At 36.4% G+C, this 22891-nt stretch overlaps 2 protein-coding genes across 2 annotated transcripts; both read right to left on the minus strand.

The window, feature by feature from the left end:
- Positions 1 to 91: 91 nt before the first annotated feature.
- On the minus strand, positions 92 to 2185 carry LOC137717819 (uncharacterized protein At2g34160). Its single transcript, XM_068457305.2, has 5 exons — positions 1926 to 2185; positions 1721 to 1769; positions 1443 to 1505; positions 1278 to 1342; positions 92 to 555 (listed from the first exon to the last, which is right to left on the minus strand). The coding sequence occupies exons 1-5, from the start codon at positions 2052 to 2054 to the stop codon at positions 457 to 459; spliced, it is 405 nt and encodes a 134-aa protein (XP_068313406.1). The 5' UTR covers positions 2055 to 2185; the 3' UTR covers positions 92 to 456.
- A 1041-nt stretch (positions 2186 to 3226) lies between these two features.
- On the minus strand, positions 3227 to 10594 carry LOC137717229 (cellulose synthase A catalytic subunit 1 [UDP-forming]). Its single transcript, XM_068456520.2, has 14 exons — positions 10239 to 10594; positions 9155 to 9350; positions 8875 to 9056; positions 8496 to 8577; positions 8223 to 8409; positions 7821 to 8087; positions 7382 to 7727; positions 6719 to 6856; positions 6504 to 6629; positions 5749 to 5961; positions 5375 to 5639; positions 4889 to 5085; positions 4433 to 4783; positions 3227 to 4198 (listed from the first exon to the last, which is right to left on the minus strand). Exons 1-14 carry the CDS (start codon positions 10317 to 10319, stop codon positions 3611 to 3613), a joined length of 3219 nt encoding a protein of 1072 aa, XP_068312621.2. The 5' UTR covers positions 10320 to 10594; the 3' UTR covers positions 3227 to 3610.
- Between the last annotated feature and the right edge of the window lie 12297 nt (positions 10595 to 22891).

Here is a 22891-nt window from a genome sequence, read left to right on the forward strand (position 1 = left end):
AAAGCCACTTGCACGTTACTAATTGGGTTGTTTGTGACAAGAAATTATTGTGTGGTACAAAAACACCTTGAAGCATAAGCCCGTCATCTACTTATATTGTAACACGTCAATTGATTATATCATTTGATTTAGTTCACGATAATAGCGTGTTATCAGTGCATTACATTGAAATTGCGAAAGCTAAATTAATTCCATGCTCCGGCAGAAAGAAGCAATAAATTCATAACATCCTAACACACATGTTAGCTTAGCTAATTAACCTAGGAATAAATTTTAATCTTTTGGTAGCAGAGATAACGCTTTTCTACAACAATCCCTAAAAGAAATTTTATCGCAGTAAAACAAAATGCCACAAGAGAGACGAATCTAGGAACAAAAGTCAAGACATCCACTGGTTTTAAAGAAACCTACTAGTGCATGCACCAAGCTAGATATCAGAAACAACACATTTCAACTCTACTCATACTCAATGCCTTCCTCAGCCGCAGCAGCTGCATCAGCATCAGCAGCCATTATCTCGTCGAACTTCTCTGACTTTTCAAGCAGTATTTCGATCTAAATAACAAAGAAAATCATATGATACCATCATCAATCTCCAAGATAAAGGTACAGTAATAAATTACTTAACTAAAGTAATGTAATGCATTGTAATGCCCAAAATAAATCGTTATATCATCCAAGTTATGAGAAAATTAAAGGGTCGAGTGAGCAAACCAGCCCTGAAACTTATAACTAAATTGAAAAACAACCCTGTAGAATCAACCCTGGTTAAACAAGCACTTGAACAAAAAGACAACCAAAACAAATACTTATGGTCCAACAAAATTAAACCCCCATTTTGCTTGCAAGTTCTAACAATTCAACTAAATTGGATAGGCTATCTAGACAGTCCGATTATTTGGTGCCAGCACTTAAGTGTTCAAGTATAGAAGCACCTATAAATTACTCAAACACCATGACCCACAAAAAATGGGTTGACCATCATGCAGACAAGTAATTGTATAGATTTAGAAACAAGCAAACTTTGAAAAGCACGTGCCTCATTTTCGTCAATGAGCACTTCTTGACTAATATGAACCCCATTTTCATTTAAACAATGATGATGTACGTTCCCATAGACCTTGCTAAGATCTAAGAAAGATTTGTTGTTAACATCAAATAATGTTTCATGGACCCTGAATTTTGGTGCATTATGTCCCCATTCTGCCGACTTAGGTTAATGAAATGCCAATGCAGATACCAGAAAGTTTCAAAGCTAATACAAGATTAAAATGTACCTTTGCCTTTTGAATGGGCCGCCCTCCTGCATCTTCCCTCATGTCAATTGTAGAAGTCATGATTCCTGTATATATTGCATACAACAGCAAGTTAAAACATATATGAGTAACAATTCCCACAAAATAAAAAATAAAAAAAGTATCGAAAAGGCGCAAGAATCATACTCTTCTCCAAAGCCAATCCATTGTTCTTCAGAATCTCAGCAATGGTAACAACTGTGGCAATAGCTGTAGATATATAAAACAAATCGTGAAGCCATAGTAGTTAGTACAAAAAAGATACAAAGCCTTCACCTCAATTATACCGAACATATTCAACAATTGACATAACAAGCCAATGCCCAGGCAGCAGTACGATTCTACTCCATAACCACACTCGCGGCAGGAGAATAATCACTCGTGACAGGAGAAAAAATACCAGGCTAAGGTGAAGAAAACAATACCCATTCCAAGAGCGGAGAGCTCCACCTCATTGTTGTGCTGCATGTACCTCTGCAAATCCAAATATCAAACCACTGAATCATTCAAAACACAAACACAGTAGCTTTTGGTTTTGTAAATAATGGGGTTTCTCAAAAGGAAAAATCCCATAAAATCGATACCAAAACAGACGAAAAAGGAGAAAGGTGCACGTTTGGTTTTTGTTACCTTGGCGAGATTGACGTAGAAGAAGAGGGGCTTTTTGGTGTTGGAGACTTGGATGCGATTCTTCTTCTTGTTGTTGTATGATGCGTCTGTAATTCGCAAGTTGTTCACCCCTTCTGCGAGACCCTCCATGGCTTCTTCCTTCTTGGTCGGTCCTGCTGAGAAAGAAAAGAAAACCCTAATTTGGTCTCAACGGTGTCTCCGAATTCTCTCTGGAGTCAAGTCCCAATCAATAAACCCTCGACTCGCTGGTGGCTTTTGAGGCTTCGGCAAGTCAATACGGTGTCGTATTATACATAATTGGTTTGAGTAAATGACATTTTTACCCTCCCAATTTCTTACTTTTAATAATAAAGGCGATTTTCCACTTTGAACTAATTATTAATCTAATTGCACAATGGGATGTGTTATCCACACACAAATTTGGATGTATGTGGATATCATACCCTTGCACAACGAAATATTCAAATTTGGATGCATAAGAAGATCATATTTAGATTGGAATTTATTGTGTTTGCAAGTTTGAGGTGTTCTTCAACACACAGTCCAATCTACTGCAATCAAGTAAAACTGAATCCAATTTGGGTGAAGAAAATAGGAAAACTAATGAAAAGAGTTCGAAAACTATAAGATAGTACCATGATTGATTTTTTAGTGTAAAAATATGATTTTTCGTTAAAGTGAACAGTACCGCGAACTTTTCGTTAAAGTTCCCAAAAATTGAAACTCATCGATTAGGATGTTCATGACACAATGCATTTTTGTGAACTACATTTATCCTTGGAAAAGAATCATATCAAATTTTATTTTTTTTTCTTTTTTTTTTCTAGCTATTTTAATGATGGTAATATGGTATGACCGAGAAAAACTAGAGTAAGGCAACCCAATCAATCAGCTAGTGAAATCACTCTCAACAAGCAGTGAATTCATGTGCAATGGAAGTTGTCACATTGTATTGAATAGTACTCGCTTGGATCCGTTCGTCCAACCATATTATCAGGTTGTACTACCAAAGTTTTTCTTCATGCTTCACCATATTATCATTCATGTGAACATATTGCATAAAAAATGGGCTCCAAGTAAGTGTAGATGTAAGATCATAGAAAATGTGCTCAATAAATAAAAAGAAAACTAATGAAAATAACTTGAAAACTTTAAGTTTTAATAATAAGGACAAAATAAAAGGTAAAGTAAATAGTACCAGAATTGACTTTTTAGTGTAAAAATGTAGTTTTTCGTTAAAGTGAAGAGTACCGTAGGCTTTTTGTTAAAACTCCCATAAATAAACCTAGTAACAGAGGCAATTTGTTTAATGAAAGAATCTGTATTTCAATTGTAGTAACAATGCTTGCATACATCGAACAAAACAAAGTTTGTCCTAAAAATACAGACCGAAGTAATGAAATAAATAGCTTCAACCATAACAATAATAGTGCACATCAATGACCAAGATCATTAAAGTTCAAGAAAACAGATTTCAATAGCAAACAATAAATACTCGACAACAGGGCAACAAAACCGATACACAAGGCGTTCTCTCATTGTTCTTCCACCCGACTCCCTTCTGGACGTGGAGACCATACGTACAAGTTCAGTAGACGAATTTACCTGATTTCTTTTATATCGTATATACACACAGATGGCGTGGAGAGAGTTGCCGGTTCCACAAAAACAGTCTTTGAAACGAACTAACAGTTGATGCCACATTGACCGTTTGTTGCAGCGTTTGTTTTGTCTGAAGTGAAGGGGTCGATGCGCACCCATAGCAAGGAAAATATTGAAGCAAGAAGGATAGACCACACGATGACGATTGTCGGGGTACGATTTTGCCGACCCAACAGACCCTTCAAGAATGGATACAGATGTGCTACCACCCATAAGGCGAAAAACAGTTTGCCAAAAAGTGGACCCCAAGATTGGTAACCGCTATTTATAGCATATGAAACACCGGCCACAATACCTATCATGTTCACAAGAAGAACCGTGGTTGGAGGGATGAGAAGTGATGTCCATTTGAACACGTAGAGCTCGGCAAAATCCCCATCCTCATCAGATGACTTTGACGTGACAGTGAAGTTGGTATCAATCCCAGCAAGAACTTTCAGGAGACCTTGGAAGACAGCGAATAGATGAGCTGATGTTCCACCAATGATCCAGAACTGTTCGTTTCTCCACCAGTCATCAATACTGACTCCACTCCACCTTAGCTCAAGAATACCGGTTGCAATAATGGAAACAAAGAGCAGAATGAACCACATGCTAGCGAAGTTACTTATCTGCATTAACAATTAAACATTCAACAAATTTAGTGACTGCCCAGAATGATAATCTAGAGTGTGAAAAGCCTAAAGAAAGGTCCCATGACGGTGCTGTTGAGAATGAATCCCACATTGATGGGACGAACCTTACACACTTTAAGGAATCATGTTAATGAATTCTTTCAAAAGTTGCAGAATTAGTGTATTTTTTTTGTTTGTTTTGAGTAAGAACGACGCAGAACCAGTACTTACCTCAGGAATGATAAACTTTTCTGTGAGCAGGCAAAAGGCAGGAAGCAAACAGTAGGCAATCAGTGGTATGGATGTGAGAGGGTAAACGATGGTATTGATGTATGCAAGTCTCTCCAAAAGCTTCAACTTCCCATTGTAGCCATACCATATGGGACAATGCCTGCTGAGCAGAATTTCAATGGAACCCAAGGCCCATCGAAGAACTTGGTTCAAACGATCAGAAAGATTGATCGGAGCAGAACCCTTAAATGCTGGGCGGGGAGGCATGCAATAGACTGATATCCAGCCACGAGCATGCATCTTAAACCCAGTTAAAATATCTTCAGTCACAGAGCCATAGATCCATCCAATCTGGTGATAAAACAAAATGTCAATTATTGTGAATTTAAAATCACAAATTCATTCATTAAGTATTTTCAGAATAAGGGGGGCTAGGACCTATATTGCTATACTGACCTCTTTTCCCCATTCACTCTTGTCTTCATATCCACAGCTAATAACATGTATAGCTTCCTTCAAAAGAGTTGCAGGATTGGTTGTAGGTGGAATGCCTCCTTGTTCCATGAAGGTGGCTGCAATAAAAACTGGTGATTGACCAAAACGCTTCTCTAAGCTCTTCTGAGACATAAGAAGAGTCCTCTCATCATCATAACCTGCAGAAGATGAAGTTATCTCAGTCAATTTTGCAAAGCATGGATGCATCAAACATCATTTTGGTTTTCTGTTAATTTTGGTCAATAACACTCCGAATGATTTTTTATTTTTTCTTTTTAAGGTTTGTCAAATGAGCAAAATTGTTAAAAGCTTCCTTGTTACATGTGATGCGATCATGCGATCATGCGATGGACGCACTTTCATGAATAACTTACAACATTAATGTACGTGGCAAGATATTTGGAGAAAAGAACTTACAAAAAAAAAAAAGATAATGTAAGAATCTACCTTCAACACCCTCCTCAATGTCTTCCATATTGAAAATGGGAATGGTGGATTCCGTTCTTTTGACCGCCCTCTTCTTGTCAATATACTTCTTATTGCTAGTCTTGTTCTTCTTTCTTGAACCACAACAACTCTTGACAATAATGTTTGGCTGCAAATCTTCCTCGGTCAAAACCGGATCGTACCCATACAGAGCTTGTCTGTTGAAACAGCAACCAGTTCCCACATAGACTGGACCCTGGATGCCATCCAGCCCTTTCAAGTTGATCTGCAAGGAAGACAAAATAAGAATATATTTTCCAGAGTGTATCCATACTGTCACATAAGAGTGATATTAGTAATTGACTAATTGGTGGTTAAAATCAAGTAGCACATACATCAAAGAAGACAATGTTCCGATTGGCATATCTATCGTGCAAATCAATGCCATCAAATCGCTGAGGGAACTGGACATAGCAGGTCTTCTTCCCATAAGCTGGGTCCATCATGAAACACATGGCTTCCTTAAGAGCTTTACTGTTATTGAAGTAGTGATCACAATCAACGTTCAAAAGATATGCACCGTTTGTCAGGACGGCTGAAACTCGAATCTACATGGCATATGGTGAACCAAGTTAGAAAAGCAAAATGGTTTTGGTACCGACTTCAATTCAACAGGGAACAATCTTATCTTACAAAACTTGTTTAAAAGATGACATTTTGTACCATAAAATGTGTCATGGTGTAGTTGGCCAAGGAAACATTGAGGGTTCTAACCGGTCAAGGAAATTTTGAGGATCCTAATTGGCAAAGAAAATAATGAGGATCTTACTAGGCTAAAGAAACATTGAGGGTTCTAACTGGTCCAGGAAATTTTGAGGATCCTAATTAGCAAAGAAAAATATTGAGGATCTTACTTGGCCAAAGAAATATTGAGGGTTCTAACTGGTCAAGGAAATTTTGAGGATCCTAATTGGCAAAGAAAACATTGAGGACCTTACTTGGCCAAAGAAATATTAGGGTTCTAACTATTTAGAATTTGTCCAGCTTTAGCAGAAATGTTGACAAATATAGTTCCAAACAAGTCAAACCACTGAACATTACTGCTAAGAAAAGAACAATTATATTTTAATCAATTTGAGGGGAAACAAACCAATGCATTCATTGCTCCAGCTTTCTTGTGATGTTGGAATCCAGGTCGCTTCTCACGAGAAACATAAACAAGTCGAGGCAGTTCATTGCCATCGGTATCAAGGCCACCGCTGTGGCCTAAGAAGACCTGTTCTTCCACATGATGGAAAACTAAATTAGCATGAAAGCCAGAAGAGGAGGCAGAAACCCAAAAGCACTAGATAAAAATGCAAGTACCTGGATCATTCCTGGATGGTCTCTAGGGTTGTTCCCAGGCCATGGAGTCCCATCCTGCATTGTCCAACCTTCTTCAGGCATCTTCTGTGCCTTGGCAACTAGGGCATTGATCCGAACCTTGAATTCTTCATACTCTCTCTGTGGGCAAAACCAATATGCATTTAGACTCTCTTCATAGTGCTACATATGTATGTAAGTTTACCACAATCTGCTTTCTAAACATCCCTTAACTCTCCTAGGTATAATCAGTCTTACGATTTCAAATTTTAAAATATTTGAACAGATTGCAGAAATAACTACTAAAGCATAACACTGTTTTTCATTTTCCTTGTGCGCACTTGCGTCAAACTCAAGTTTTGATAACAAAGAAATTGATAATCCGGAGTCTACCTATCAAAATATTGAAGTAATCGTCTTGTTTGAATGATAAATAATGCAAACTATAGAGGTGATCAATTGATGTTTTAAAGCCGAAAACCAGATAGGGATTTACATTGCTTTAAAAGTAATGCACCACTAAAACGATGAATTATGTTATTTAAAGTAGGCAAGATTTGCAAAGAATTGAAATAATCCTCCTGTTTGAAATGGTCATGAAGAAATAATCATTTATTAACTTCTTTTTAGAAACCCATGCAACATATTGGACTTGCATTCACTCACCTTCATTGCTCTACGCTCTTTTACGAAAGAAGGCTGTATCTTGTCTTTTAAGTAATCAATCTTTTGGGCAAAATAAAACTCAGGGGCTCTAGGTTCAATGTTGTGTTTCTTGCAAAAAGGTACCCACTTCCTAGCAAACTCCGCAGTTTCAGAAAGGGATTCAAATGTTAGCATTGCTGACCCATCATCAGACACATAGCAAGAGACTTTGTCCACTGGGTAATCCACAGAAAGTATGGACAAAACAGTGTTAGCCGTAACCAGAGGAGGCTCTTTCATGGGATCCACTGTACTGACAAACACATCTATGGGGGCTAACTGGGATGGCTCCCCATCACGATCATACCTGCATGGTGGAAACTATGTTAAGGCAAATAAAAATGATAATGAAACAAATTTTAAAACCTCAACAACTATAGATTGTGTGAAGTTGGCCAACCTCAGTGTGAGCCTATCAAGATAGGTCTCACGGTTAATGGGAAACCATTTCGGAAACTGATCCAGAAGCCAGGATAAAGCAAACCAAATCTCACAGATGACTGATGTTAACCATAATGGGTATGCATCTTTCACTGGGTGAGTTGCACGGTATTGCAAGAAGAAACCCAGAATAATTAGCCGGAGTATGATCACAACACGGTAAGGTGTCAAATGGGATGAAGAAATAGGCACGATGCGACTCAAAGGTTGTCTAGCATCATCAGCCCTGAGATGAAGACAAAAGAAAAAGTACAATGTTGTTATCAAGGAAATTTACATCATATGAAACACTTCTAATTCCCGTTCTCTATAATGCGAAGGCAAAATGCTTTCTAAGTAAAGTTTTACTCAAGAAGCTCACATTTGGAGTTCTTCACCATTTGAACCAGTGCCTTCCATGTCCCCCTTTCCTTCAGCGTATCTACTAGTCATCTGCATCATATTTTTGTCCTGTTTGAGTTTCCAGCCTTCAACCCTTTCTTTCCAGTCAACATTTCCTAGCCCATAAGAATTCAAGTCCTTTGACGGGTCTACTATTCTCACTGGAACTGTAAAAATAAATTGCAGAATTAAATAACTATTCAAACAAACCATTTGTCAGAGGAAATTTTGTATGAATGTAATTAATTTGTACCTGGCTGTCGTGGATCCAAAGGACCTGATGTAGTTCGCACAGACTGGTTGTCCGGTGTGGCACAAGGAATCTCACCAGACACCTAATGAAATTATGAGCATGAGTGCAAAACAAAGATTAACAAGATGCACAACCATACAAGACTTGCAAAATAGCTGTAGTTACAAGCAGTAATTTCAGCTAAAGATAGAAATACCCCAAGTGATATAGAGGAGCTAGGAACACTTCCGTTCACAGATTTACTTGTAGTATCAAATTAAAAGAAGAGCTAGAGAATCAATCAGCTCATCTCCATGAACATGAGAGTTTTGAATTTTTAATTTTCAATCTTTTAGTGATAAATGAGAGATATGAAGAAGTTCCATTGCTAATCACTTACCGACTGCCCATTAGTTAAAAGGGGAATCGGCTGTTGAGATTCATGTCTCGAGGAAGATGAGAGATCAGCATCTTCTCCTTGCCACTGGCGCCTGGCATTGCTAGTTCCTTGTGTATAATTGAACTCATTCTCCAGATCATCAATGTCATCCTCATCGTCATCTCCATCCACTCGAGGACTCCCTAAAGGACATCAGTTTTTGTTAAATTCATTGCAAGAGTTATATCTATAAGTCAAAACAGTAGGAATTCTATTCACATAATGAGAAAAGCAAGTGAACCTTTGTGCCTTTTATATCTAGTCTTGCACTGTGGGCAAGCCTGGTTTCCATCTTTCCTCTCATACTCATAACAAGGTCGACAGACTGGAAAGGCACACTCATTGCAGGCAACAAAGACATCACCAGTGGCTGTAAGTCCAACAGTATCACCACAGATCTGACATATCTGCCCGTTCAGATTCTTTACGGGTTTGGACTGCATTACATATGACAAAGTACAAAGTCGTTAAAAGGCAATTCATTAAAAGTAGCAAGGAATCTGATACTTTTGCGGATATTTCAAGCTTTTAGCAAATAAAGAGGTTCTGTTTTAAAAGCAATATGTTGAAATAATGAAACTCAAGAATGCACACAATTACCATGATCAAAGTCTAAACCATCAATAATATAGAATTTCATTTCAAGAAATGTTAAATTAATATAAGTTAAACTCACATTGTAATGTAAACCACGAAGCACAACAAGCAGTTCAGCTCAAAGCTCAGTTGAGTTATGAAAACAGATCTCGGGGATGATGTGTTATCAAGCTGACATTTCATTGGGGGAGTTTCGTTTAGTGGTTTTGAGCTTAATTCAACCGCGATTTTGCAATCACCGAGAATAGAGGTTGAAGCATCATAATCTTAGATTGATTGTCGAAAAATAAGATAACCATCAAACTACAAAACAATCCTTACAAAGCTAATAGTAAATAGATTGGATTGTCAACAAGTGTCGGCAAATCCAGCTACAAACATCAAAGATCAGACATTTCTAAGATCTGATTAAAATTACATTTACCATTCCCTAATTATTCAGAAAGCAAACAATTTTCAACAAAAAATCAAAGCTTCGACTAATCTAAACTCAAATCCCCAACTTTAGCTGCAATATCCCCCTCCCCCTAGTCTCAATCACTCAAAATCCAATTCCAAAACCTACCCACTTCCGATTCAGTAAAAAAAACACCCACAAAAATTCACTGAAAACTAAGTCCCACCAGATCCACACACTACACAAAAGCCAAAACCCACAAAAACCCACATTCCAAACAACATAAGTAATCAAAAATATCGAAATGGGTAACTCCATAAACAAAAATTACCGAGCTATCAGAATCGTGGCGAATCCGAACGAGCTCGTTCCTCTTGTAAGAGCCGGCCACCAGTCCCGCATTGGCTTCCATGGCAGCTGCCGCGCTCAATGCTTAAGCTTTGTTGGGATTTCGATTCAGTGGTCTGGGGATATCAGAAAGGAGGGAGATCTGTGTCGGCAAAAGAAGCTGTGAAATTCGTCGCCCGTTCACTACGACATCTCTGATCTCTCTCTACTCATGACAGCTTTGCTTTTCTCTTTGCTTGTCATTTTATCACTATATTTTCTGTATTTTTTTTATTTATTTCTTTTTACCGGATCGACCGGTTGCCGCTGTCATAACACAACACCCAGCTTGCTGATGCCTTTTTTCTTGTATTCACGTGTTTGTTTATTTATTTATTATTTGAGTGGAATTATTTCTTCTTCTTTTTTATCCTCGATTAGACCAACTCTAATGGTGGGTTAAAAGCAAAATTACCGTTCAAAATTTCCCTTCAATTCCACTCCAACCCAAGGGGAAATTTTGAGTTAAATGCTAAATGCTAAACCAATGCCAAATTCCTCCCGAAATTTAGCTCAGAAATCGAAGTGGACTCTACCCAATATTTATCGGAATTTAAATTTTTTTAGATTAAAATGTTCATAAAATTAATTTAGATAGTCTACATATTTAATTTTTTTTTTAAATTTAATTTAACAAAAAAAATAGCCTAAGTTCATTCTTTAATAATTATGGGCTAAAATTTTAGGATAGAACGGTTGGAGTGAAAAAACTGTTTTGGGCTAAAAACTAAATTTTTCGGGTTAAAATATTTGACTTTTAGCCCGATCATTGGAGATGGTCTTAGGAGTTTTTTTTTTTTTTTTTTGATGGTCCGAGTTAAATATAAATGATATTTTTGCACCTACCATTTGACATAGCATTTTAGTCTTACGTCATATGTCCTTTTATTTTCTACTATGTTATAATTCAGTTTCGAAGTTAGTGATTCAAATTGACAATTTTTTTTTTTTTTTTGGGTAAAAATTCAAATTGACAATTTAACAATGAAGTACGTCACATTTTATTGTTTTTATATTGTATTTAGTTTTATCGTATCAATCGTACTAATATCAAAATGTATTTTTATTTTTGGTTTATCTTTATACATAATATTATGCATTTTTTTTGTTTGGAATTAGTAAATTCACGTGGGTTTACTACTGACTTTTTGATTTTATCTACTTGGTGGCTGCAATCAGAGAGGGTTTCATTTTTGGCTGATGGAGTCTTCCTTCCTTCCATCTCTAAGGCATTGTTTAGCTTGATTTATGATAGTCATTGGGGTCGATGGCTCGTGCTGATCGGAAGGTGCTATGGCAGCTGTTGTTGTAGAAGGATATGATTTTCTTTTTCTATCAGTTTGTTTCTGTTTGTGAGCCTAATCTTTTGGTTGGGCTCTTGGTGTTTTGTTTTGCAAGCCCGCGTTTTCTTTGTGTATTTCTTTGGGGGCCTCTGCTATGTGAATTTCATTTCGGTTGGTAATAAAATTAGCCCTTGTAGCAAAAAAAATAAAAAAAACATGTATAATACATGAATTCTATGTTGTGGTACTTTATTTAAAAATCACATATACTATACACATATTTATGTAGTTTTAACGTTTGAAAATTTCAGCTCTCATTCCTTCACTATTGCTTGTACAAAAGAAATTATATAAGTTTCATGTAGATTCTCAATATTTTTGTTGGCATTCATTTCAATGCTTTTAGTTAGAGGGTAATTACCATGAATTGAATTCTATTAAATCCTTATAACAACTAAAAACTAGTAAATAAAATCTTACATTATCTAAAAGCATGACATAGTAAACATGGACTATCTCTGTTTTTTTTTTTTTTTTTTTAGAACTTTAACGAAAAGCTTCTGGTACTGTTTACTTTAACGAAAAACCACAATTTTACACTAAAAAAATCATTCATGGTATTATTCACTTTACTCTTTATTTTGTCCGTATAATCAAAACTCAAAGTTTTCAAACCTTTTTCATTAGTTTTCCTTCTTCTTTTTTTCCCTTCTATGTAACACCAACACAATGACAGTAACTCCATCATCAATAGTCAATAGGATTATAGTAAATAGGTGTATAATAGTGTACAGTGGCGGATTCAAGAAATATTATGGAGGTCAGTAAGAATAACTTGCACAACGCACAAATTTTTTTGGATGGAGTAGCATGCAAATTGGCATTTCATCAAGCCTTAATTGGTAGGCTTGAGGTCATTTGTCAATTCATATTGCAAGCCTATTGATAGATGCCAACAACTTTCGAGCGAATATGTCGACTGATGTCAATAGTGCGAGCATGTTGGCAGATGCCAACATATTCCGAGTGAGCCTTATGGGCAGATGCTACTTACAAAGGCATGATGGCAATTTGTCGAGCAGTTAAAGGACGACTTTCAAGAGAATTTAAGATTTTCAAAGTACAACACCCAACTCTTTTATGAAAGATGTCTAAGCTTGAGAGGCGTAGGTTGACCCACCTAGAACTAAGGTGGATCCATCCTTGATCGTATTCGCTTTTGAATAATTGTATTGTGGTTTCTTTTGGCGAAAAGGTAATTACTATTTACACAAACAATTTCACAAAACCTTGTTAATTTGGATGGTGGTTGAGAAATAATAAGATTATTACATCAAGAGATGCGACTAGTTATAACAGCATTCCAAATTATTTTTGTTTATTTAAAAATGATGTCATTGTAATAATGCAACGTAACAGCAAGCATGCAATTGTTTATAAAAATTCCAAATTGAGCTGCTTTGTTGACTTCAAAATGTTACGTCCAATTGAACAGGGACACGTGTACGCTACCGGTCGGGTGGTCTCTATCAACGTTTGTTGTGTATTTTTCTAGTCTTAATTTTTTGTAATTTATTATTTGCTGGTACCAGGCTGTAGTGGGAGGAGGAGTACAAGTGGCTGTTGTCGGTGGCTTAATTCCTCCCCCTTTGTACACTGGCTCGTTCGCCTCCGACGTCGGATTTTTTTTGCAATCTTACCCCTCGCCGGAGTAAAAGTAAATCTTCTTCAACGAGAACTGGAAACCCTTACATCAAACGGCTCAAGGTCCAAGCTCAATAGGACATGGGAGAAACGGAAAAGTATGTGTAAGAGCTTCATCACAACCGACCTCGGTTTAAAACTACTTTTAGTGATCATATATTGTATTTTATGCAATCAATTTTCCAACGTAGAATTTATATATTCTTCAACACGCTTATTCATGTGGGACTAGTATATAGTGGCCTAGTTGGCCACAAATCATTCAAGTGCATAGCAATACAAAGCAGTAAATCAACCGCTCAAATATATCGTGCCAAGATTTCAGAGAATCATGTCAACTATGTATTACAATATACTGATATTACTTCCAAAGTGCGTTTTACTGCCTACAAAAAAACATGTCGTTATGAATGAAATCAATCATTATATATTGTATTTTAATCTTTTCACTTTTTCAACTTGAGATTCTTGTATTCTTCAGTATGTAACTACTAACTAGATTTTCAATTTTTAACGACACAAGATATTTTTAAAAGATACTAAACTTTGCATAAAACTTGTAATTTAAATGGTTAAAATTGTTTACCATGCACCCGGGATTCTCTTTCGAATCTCCTCTTCCTCAATATCATTTGTGTAACAATTTACTAAATTTTAATTCTTAGATGAGCCTAGCAATTGAGCCTCACAATGCTACGGGTTTTAAAACCATATAAAATATGTATACGATAGACAATACTATTTACATACATGTGGAAATCTATTTACAATCCTATTTACAATAAGGAACAAAATAGTTGTCCAAGGGTAGAATGTTTTGCAAGTTTAGAGCAACGTTGAACTGCTCATTGTACAAAATATTCTATGACACATATGTTGAACTGCTCATTGTACAAAATATTCTATGATACATCCCAACTCGGAATATCCACTTGGATTTCGAATCAAGTTGTGTTGGTCAACACCAAAAAGGTTACGAAGCCAATAGTGTAGTGATGTGGAAAATATGAATAAATTTAAACCTAAAAGTGACTAAATGCAAAACTGCGCATGTGATATCAGAGCATAAGTAAAGTACATTAAAATTAGAATAAAAATTATACCATCTAAGATAATCTCCTAAACCAACATTTGCCAAGAATCCTCGTCAACATGAAAGCTTTGTCACTAAAACTTGAATGGATGAAAAATAAGGGTGAGTGGGCCTAAAATAAAACTTTGTAAAATCTTTTTGAAAACGTAATAACCCCTTATTGAAAAACAAGTATAGTTTCCAAACATAATATACTACTGTTTGGACCCAATTTTACACAATTGGCCCGAGTAATCAAGACCGTTGATTGAACAGAGTTTTAGATCGTTGAATGACAAAGTGGTTGAAATGATTTTTAATTATTATTGAGAAATAATATTGTGATTTTAATCATGATGCTATCTCTTAGTAATATATATTAAATTATTTGAACCTAATATTTGTCTAAATCCCAATTGATTTGAATGATGGTGGAATATGGGGATATGCACGACGTCAGATAATGAAGCATGTAGTACAGTTCAAACTGATTTGGGATGTCTAGCAGTGGACGTTTAGATTGAAACAGCTTGGAGTGGAGATCAGCATATAGGATTTGATGATCTCCAAAAGGAAAATCATGGTCTTGGATAATGATGAGATAAGGTCATCTCCAATCGAAGGTTGGCCAGAGGGCTCGTTTTAGCCCTCTGGCCCTCCAAGATATTAATATTTTAATGAACAGTACAGAGCCAAGCATAATTTATTATTTAAATTTAAAAACTACAACAACTTAAATTTAAAAACTACAACTTAAATTTAAAAACTACAAATTAAATTCAAAAAAAAAAAAATTGAATCCAACGATAACTAGTCGTTGTATTTGAAATTTTGGCCTACCATTACTGTCGGATATAACTGATAGGAATAAGTATAATGCTGTCAAATATAATCGACAGCAATAATGACAAATCCATACCACCCCGGGGCTAGCTGGCTGGCTGGATTGGGTTAGTCTGTTGGCCCATTGGCCTTTTTTTGTCTAGTGAGGCCCACGAGCCCTTTGGCCTAACCCTCGGTTGGAGACGGTTTTCGGGCTATTTTCGGTCCTCTGGACCCTTCGGTTGAAGATGACCTAAGGAACCTAGGTAGGCTAGGCCTTTTTGCATGGTGATGTATCTTGTCAGATGAGTTTAAAGGCTATTAATGGAGTTTTGATTATGAGATAAGAAGCCTAGGTGGGCTAGGCTTTTGATGAGATGCGATAAGCCTAGATAGGCTTTTATTTTGTTTGCAAAGTCACGAACAGTAATCTAAAGGATATGCCTTGGCCTCTGACACGGATCAATTTCAGTTCCACAAGTTAAAGTTGTAGTTGGACTTTACAAAATTATTTGGTTTTGCCAAGCAGAATATATGAATGCTATAAATACAGGGTGCGTTGTAACAAATGAGGTCTCTCCAATTCAACACACAAATTGCCTTGCTCAAAGCTTCTCAACAACCTTTGAGATTTTATCCCTTTCCCCTTTCTTCCCGCTAACACATCTTCAGTTTGGACAAACAACACTGTGGTCGTAGAATCAGCCGACCAAAGAGCACATTCAGTTTGGATAAACAGCACTTCTTCGAGACCAACTGATTATATATCCAAGTCTCGGTCAAGAAGGATTTTCGAGTCCATATTATTATAGGTCATCTTATCAACCTTCTCGGCGAAATGAGGTGTTACAGGTTACTAAGCTTAGCACATTAAATGCCAAGTTTTTTTTTATGATTGGATATTCACAAGTTAGTTTTAGAGTTCAGCATTCCGACGACCAAACCACATTTACCATCAAAACATACATCTCTTTCGAGTATTTGTGTCCATATAGTCTGGTGCCAGATCGACGTGCTTATACTCTCACGAATATAATCACTGTGACCAAACCCAACACTGACAATTCGTGAACTTCGCAAGACTAGTAGCTTTGTCTTCAGGCTCTAGAACCCAAAGACTGAGATGTGTTCCTTCCTCAACCGCAATCGCATGATCAAAAAGTCAGCAACGCGCTCAACGCAACATATTTTACTCCCCGGTTGAGCTTGGGCATTGAGTTGGCACGCCCTGTACCTAACCAAAGGACATAGTTAGCTTATTAGTTACTCGGCATGCGCGCCACGTAGGCTTAGGCTTGGTAATTTTTAGGTTCAACAACTACATATAGTAAGAAAATACTTACCGCAAACAGTAATATCTTGAAATTTTCTAGTCGACATAATACTATTCATGGCCATAAATATAACTAAGGCATCTCGTAGGATTATAATGATCTCATAATTCTCATCATTACGACATTTCTTATAAACGTTAAATTAATTATGGCAACACATAGAAAATGCATTATTAATATATATATGGTAAATTACATAAAACTACTTCAACTATGTGTTGAACTATAATCTCATACCTCATGTTTTAAAAATGACAATGTCATAACTCATTTTACGAATTTGTTGCAATGTCATACCTCTGTCAGTTTGTCTGTTAATTTTATTATTAAATGTTGACATGGCTTGAGGCAGGGCCCACTCCCTAGCCAAGTGGATAAAAATATTAATAAATTAAAGATAAATTATTTTAATATTTTTATTTAAAAACATGTAGGACCCACCCCTATAATTCACGGAGTCAGAAAAAACTCACAAACTCATCGTCTTCTACTTCTCACTCTTCTATCAGATTATGAAGCCCTGCAAATTCACCTTCGAGAAACGAAACCCTAGATTCCCCATCACTTTCCCGAGAAAATTTTCAGGAAAAGATTGAATCTTTCTCAGTCCAAAAGTCCTAAATCTCTCATTTCCGCATCCAATTTTATCCGAATTCCACATTTCCCATTAAACCCTAGATCCCAAATTCAAGTAATTCAATTGGGTGATGGGTAAGGTTCTCATAGAAACCTCCAGGCCCTCATCGTCTTTGTCTTCCCCAGCCTCCCACCACCACCGCGTCGACGTCGAACACCAAGAACGTCAACGGGACCCACCATTTCAAGATCAATGGATATTCGATGTCCAAGGGGATTGAGATTGAGAAGTACATAGCTCTGATATGTTTAATGTGGGTGGGTTTCTGTGGGCCATCTATTTCTACCCGGATGGCAAAAGGTTTGAGGACAATGTCGTCTACGTCTCGATGTTCATCGCGCTTACGAACGAAGGAACCGATGTGAGAACGCTATTAGAATTGATGCTTTTGGATCAGAGCAAGAACGATAGGCATAAGGTGCATAGCCATTTCAGGATAGAGATCTTATGTGTGAGAGAGATAGGAGAGAGAGATGAGAGAGATCGGATGTAAGGGAGGGGGAAAGAGAAGGGGTGGGTCCCACATGTTTTTAGATAAAAATATTAAAATAATTTATCTTTAATTTATTAATATTTTTATCCACTTGGCTAGGGAGTGAGCCTCGCCTTAAGCCATGTCAGCATTTAACATAAAAATTAACAGATAAACTGACGGAGGTATGGCATTGCAACAAATTCGTAAGATGGGATATGACATTGTCATTTTAAAAAAATGAGGTATGAGATTGTAGTTCAAACCATAGTTGAGGTAGTTTTATGTCATATATATATATGTATGTATGTATGTTTATATATATATATATATATATATATATATGGAAACTAAATCAATATCTATATAATATTTAAAAGAAAAGACCCACTCACAATTACTTACAAAATTACATCTGTTCAAGATAGGAAAATCGGAGTCTCCGATAGCAATCGTACCTAAGCATAATATTGGAACCCATTAGTAAAGCTCAATTAAAATGTTTGAATTTGGAAAAATGGACGACGAATTCGGAATCAGCGCGTCGAAATACCCAGGCCACCCAGACAAATTTCATAAAAAGTCAATGGCCAGCCTAAGAAGTCAACTGAACCGCCCAGGCGATCAACTACGTTAAAACTTTGGAATTTAACTAAATGAATGCCAATAGGGACTCGGGGCATCAAAATTAGCCTATAAGGATTTCCGAGAAATTTTTTGGAAAAGTCAACAGAAGTCAACTAACGATCAACTGTTAAAGTTAACAGAATATTCCATCGCTGGACAAAATATTTCGTTAAAACTAACGGCAGGTTAACCGAATATACCTGGGGAATATTCTCTCCAAATTCTGAAATGGACCCTGTTCGGATTTGATGGATTCGGGTCGAATTCGGGTTAGGGTTATCGAGTCAGTTTGTGGATCCTAGTTTGGATTTGGTTCTAGTTTATGGGTCAGGTCGACCCGATCCCAATCGCGGGTCCGTTCACCTGTTTTTGGGGATTTTGGCCGGAAAATTTCCCGAGCTCCGATTTGGGTTCAAATCTTAACCATTTTCAACAATCTTTATGTCAAATTGAAGCTAAGGGAAAAGAGAACAAGGATTTACCAACACGAGCCTAGTCGTGGCCGAGAAGTGGCCAAAAAAAGCTTGCAAACTCACGGGCCCATCGCCTGAGAGTTGGGTCAAGTTCCAGGGGTGTTTCTTGCACTAATTGTCACCAAAAATCATGTGTAAGCTCGAAAATGGAACGTTAAAATGACAAGAAGTGGTGCGAGTCCTTACTGAGGTCGGGAAAGAAAAGGAATTGTCGGTTTTCTCTTCGATGTTCTTGTGTAGCGAGCACAAAGGGAAAAAGAGTGTTGAGAGTTTGAGATGAAAAAGAAGAGGGAAGTGCAGGATCGGTGGTGATGGCTGGTAGTGGTGGAGTTCGCTGAAGTGGGGATTTGATGATATCAAGGTCTCTGCGTTTGCAGAAAAAGAGAGCTGAGAGAGATGAGAGGGAGAAGATATGAGGGAAAGTGTTTGAGAGTCCTTGAAAATGTGGAAAAGAAGATGACACGCGAAAGAGAGGGAGAGGATGAGTGAGGTGTGGGCCCCATAGGGCCATAAAAAAAATCCCACCAGAAATTATTAAAATAATCAAGGACCAAAACTCTAAAATGCAAGATTACTAAAGTACCTACACATTCGTAGTTTCGCAAAATTTTAACCATAACTGCGATTTCGATACCGCTTGCGCCCATATGTTTGTAGCAATGAGTACTACACGACTATAGTAAATATAGTAGCTCATACGCGTCATGAAATAATGGTCAACAAAAGTCAACAATCTCGCCTCTAGGGGTATTTTCGTCAATTCACTCTTTGAGAAATAAAATATTGTAAAATAAGAGATGAGTCTAACATTCTAGGTACATATATACCAAAGTAGTAGAACTTCCTTCTTCACTAATCAACGCTTCGTAACTTTCCTTCTTCTTTTTCCCCTTGTTTAATCATTCACAATGATCTTTTCCATGTCCCTCTTGCCAGCCCATTGTTTCCTTGTAAGATCTCCTTACCTTCCCACTATGCCAAAGGATTTGTAGGACTCCAAAAACTAAAACCAAAGCTTTTAGCTCATTAACTCCATTGAACCAAATTAAATTTAATTAGAAAACATAAAATTAAGAAACTTCTATTATTGTAGTGCTATTATGTTCAAACGGGGGTTATTATATTTGAATGATTTTGACGAGATAAAACTGGTCCACTCACGCTTTGTTTTGTCAACCCCTTCAGGACGTAGCGAGAATAAGGAGAACACCTGTGGTGACGAGTTGGCTTGGCAATGAGGCTTTCATCCTCTCGACTTTGGGTGATGCTTCATTTACTGCAATTTTATTTTGTCTATGCTAATTGCATGATCGTACTTTGGATTATGCATATCACTGCACTTTTATATGTTTACTGTTGTGTGAAACTTCTAACTGCTCTAACTTGATGTGATAATTTTTGTATCCCAAGTGGGGAGGTTGTTAAGTGAACTTGGTGCAGCTTTGGATTTCTTAATAAAATGAACGCTTTGGTTCAAATCACTTTACATCATTATTACTTTACTATGGCTTTGCTACTGTTCGATGGGGTCATATGGTCTATTTAGTGACGGCCAGCACATTACGAGCTCGTAACTTGTGTTATTGGGTGGGGGTGTGTCAGTTGTGAACTAGATTATTACGTACATTTATCATTCTACTTGTAAAAAATTTATTAGCTAGTTATTTTACTGAGGTTCATAATTTTACTGGCGCTTGTAGTTCTAGTGGGAGAGAGCATTTATTTGACATCCAGTACTAGGACTTAAATTTCTCTCCCTTTCTTGTGTCCTTGTCAAGAAAGAATAAATAAATGAATTATAACAAAATTCTCTTTTATTCTTGCCTTTGTCCAATGTGAGATTCTTGGGTAGGGGTTTTCGTGTCATATCAACTTTCTAAGATCCACAAGAGGATATTCTTACTTTTCTCGCATTCAGGTTCATAAGAATGTGTTCGTGTGCTAGACCTGAATGCAAGGACTCTCCTTGTGTATATTTTGGGAAGACGAATGATATGGCACCAAATGGTGATTTGGGGTTAAAGTGGATTCCCTTATTAGTAATACCCATGAACAAGTCAGACCATTTTACAGAAATGAGAAAACCCGAGAGAAAAAGTTGCACCCTTTTCACACAATCAAAAATTTCAAGGGAAAGTAAATAGCAAACCATTCACCAGCTGTCATAAACTATAGCATTCATTTTGAAGAACAATACTTGGCTATTCAAAGATGAGTAGGAATTCCTACCAAAATTTCTTAAAATTATTCATTGTCAATTTATAGAACTTCGTGTTTATAATTAGAACCGTTCATATTATAAATCACTCTATAAATATTACCTCTACAAAAAATCAATTAAAAACTAAGGTCGTTTAGTCATCAAACTATTTAAAAACAAATGAACGGAATTGGTAAAAGCATTACGAACCATCTATGTATTTGCTACAATAGATTCACTAAACGATCTTAATTTTAATTTATTTTTTGCAAAGATAATCTTTATAGTGTGATTCATAGTATGAACGGTTCTGATCATAAGCATAAAATTTTGTGATTAAAACACTAAGAGTTTTGAGTAGGAGTTCCTACTCATCTTTGAGTAACTAAGTATTGTTCTTTTTTTTCTTCTCTTTAATACACGTAAATATTGAAGAGAAGAAATTTGAACTCGAGACCTCGAATGCACACACATGCCTTTCACTTGTCAATTCTGTTTAAAACGTTGTGAAATTAAAATTATTGTCCTCGAATTGCAGAATTTAGTAAACGACATGAGTTAAGCCACAACAATTGAACAATGTAAAACTTCATAAAAACAAAATTAACCAAAATCATGCTTTCCCCAATAAGTAAAGATAGTTAATGTATGTACCATTTTATATACGATATTTCACGCTATCGGTTGGGGAAATTGGATAAATCACATAATAAAGCAGCTGTAATAATTTAGTATCAAACTCATCATTTTTTATGAGAAACTATTTTAAAAATTCTAACACGAATTGTGCAACTTTCATATTGACCACCAAAAAAGTGAAAGCTAAACCCATAATAATATTGGATCCTTCCCTATTCCTTGTTTTGTCGTCTCCTACTATGTACAGTAATAATGCAAAGGCATACACAGCAGAGAGTATGATTCTCTTCCCTCCCACCCCTTTCTATTTAAACGATTACGATTAAGTCACGTTAACATTTTGTTTTGAAGTTTTTATGTAGAGAAAAGACAAAAAGAAGAGTGTGAAAGGAGGAGAGGGAGGGATAGTAATAGGAGGGGAGAGAATCCTACTCCACGCAGCAGCTGTTATGTTGAAAAGCCGGTATTTAAGTAAAATCAAATCGTAAACTTCATGTCATTTGGCTACAAAAGAGGAGAATCCTCTGGCCAAATTTAACATAAAAAGTAAACTAGTTGCAACCTAATCTAAATACACATGGTTATTGCTAAGCGCTTCATCATCATTGTCATTAACTTTTGCTCTTCAATGTACAAGCTCAATCCTCTCTCTGTGTTTCCATTTTGAAAAGCTCATCAAACTGTATAATGTTGTTGAATTGTATTGATGTCGAGCCATTTGAGCTTCGCAACTGACTCAAGTTAACATGGCCCTTCAGAGTATGCAACTCCCGAAGCTTGCAACCAAAACGAAAAGTCTTTTAGGCCATCTCTAACCGAAAGGTTCAGAGGGCTAGAAGACCGAAAATAGCTCGAAAACCGTCTCCAACCGAGGATTAGGCTAAAGGGCTCATGGGCTTTAATCAAAATTTAGTATTGAGAAAATTTTTATAAAAAAATTTAGAATTGAGATGATTATATCATAAGAATATAACTTGTTTATGAGCTTTAATCAAAAAGGAAAATTCGAATAAAAATTTAAGTTCATAACTCAAAACTATTACCATGAGATTATCCTTTCAACATAATTGAATCTTCTTCTAAATTGGATAGACCCTGTTTTATATGAACTAATAAAAAAAGGAATTAGCTTTTATATGATGAAACAAAAGACTAATTATAAGGTTTGTAGACATTGTTTTATATAAACTCAACGAAAAAGGAATAAAAGAAAAAAAGAATTAGTTTTTATATCGTAGAACAAAAGGGGTTTAACAAAAAGGGTTTGTAAAAAAAAAAAAACTAGAAGGATCTTGACGTGAACGAATTTCGACCCCATGACCTCAGGGTTCTGT

Source organism: Pyrus communis, chromosome 8 (genome assembly GCF_041283825.1).
Source record: "Pyrus communis isolate YQ-2024b chromosome 8, ASM4128382v1, whole genome shotgun sequence".
Taxonomy (NCBI): Eukaryota; Viridiplantae; Streptophyta; class Magnoliopsida; order Rosales; family Rosaceae; genus Pyrus; species Pyrus communis.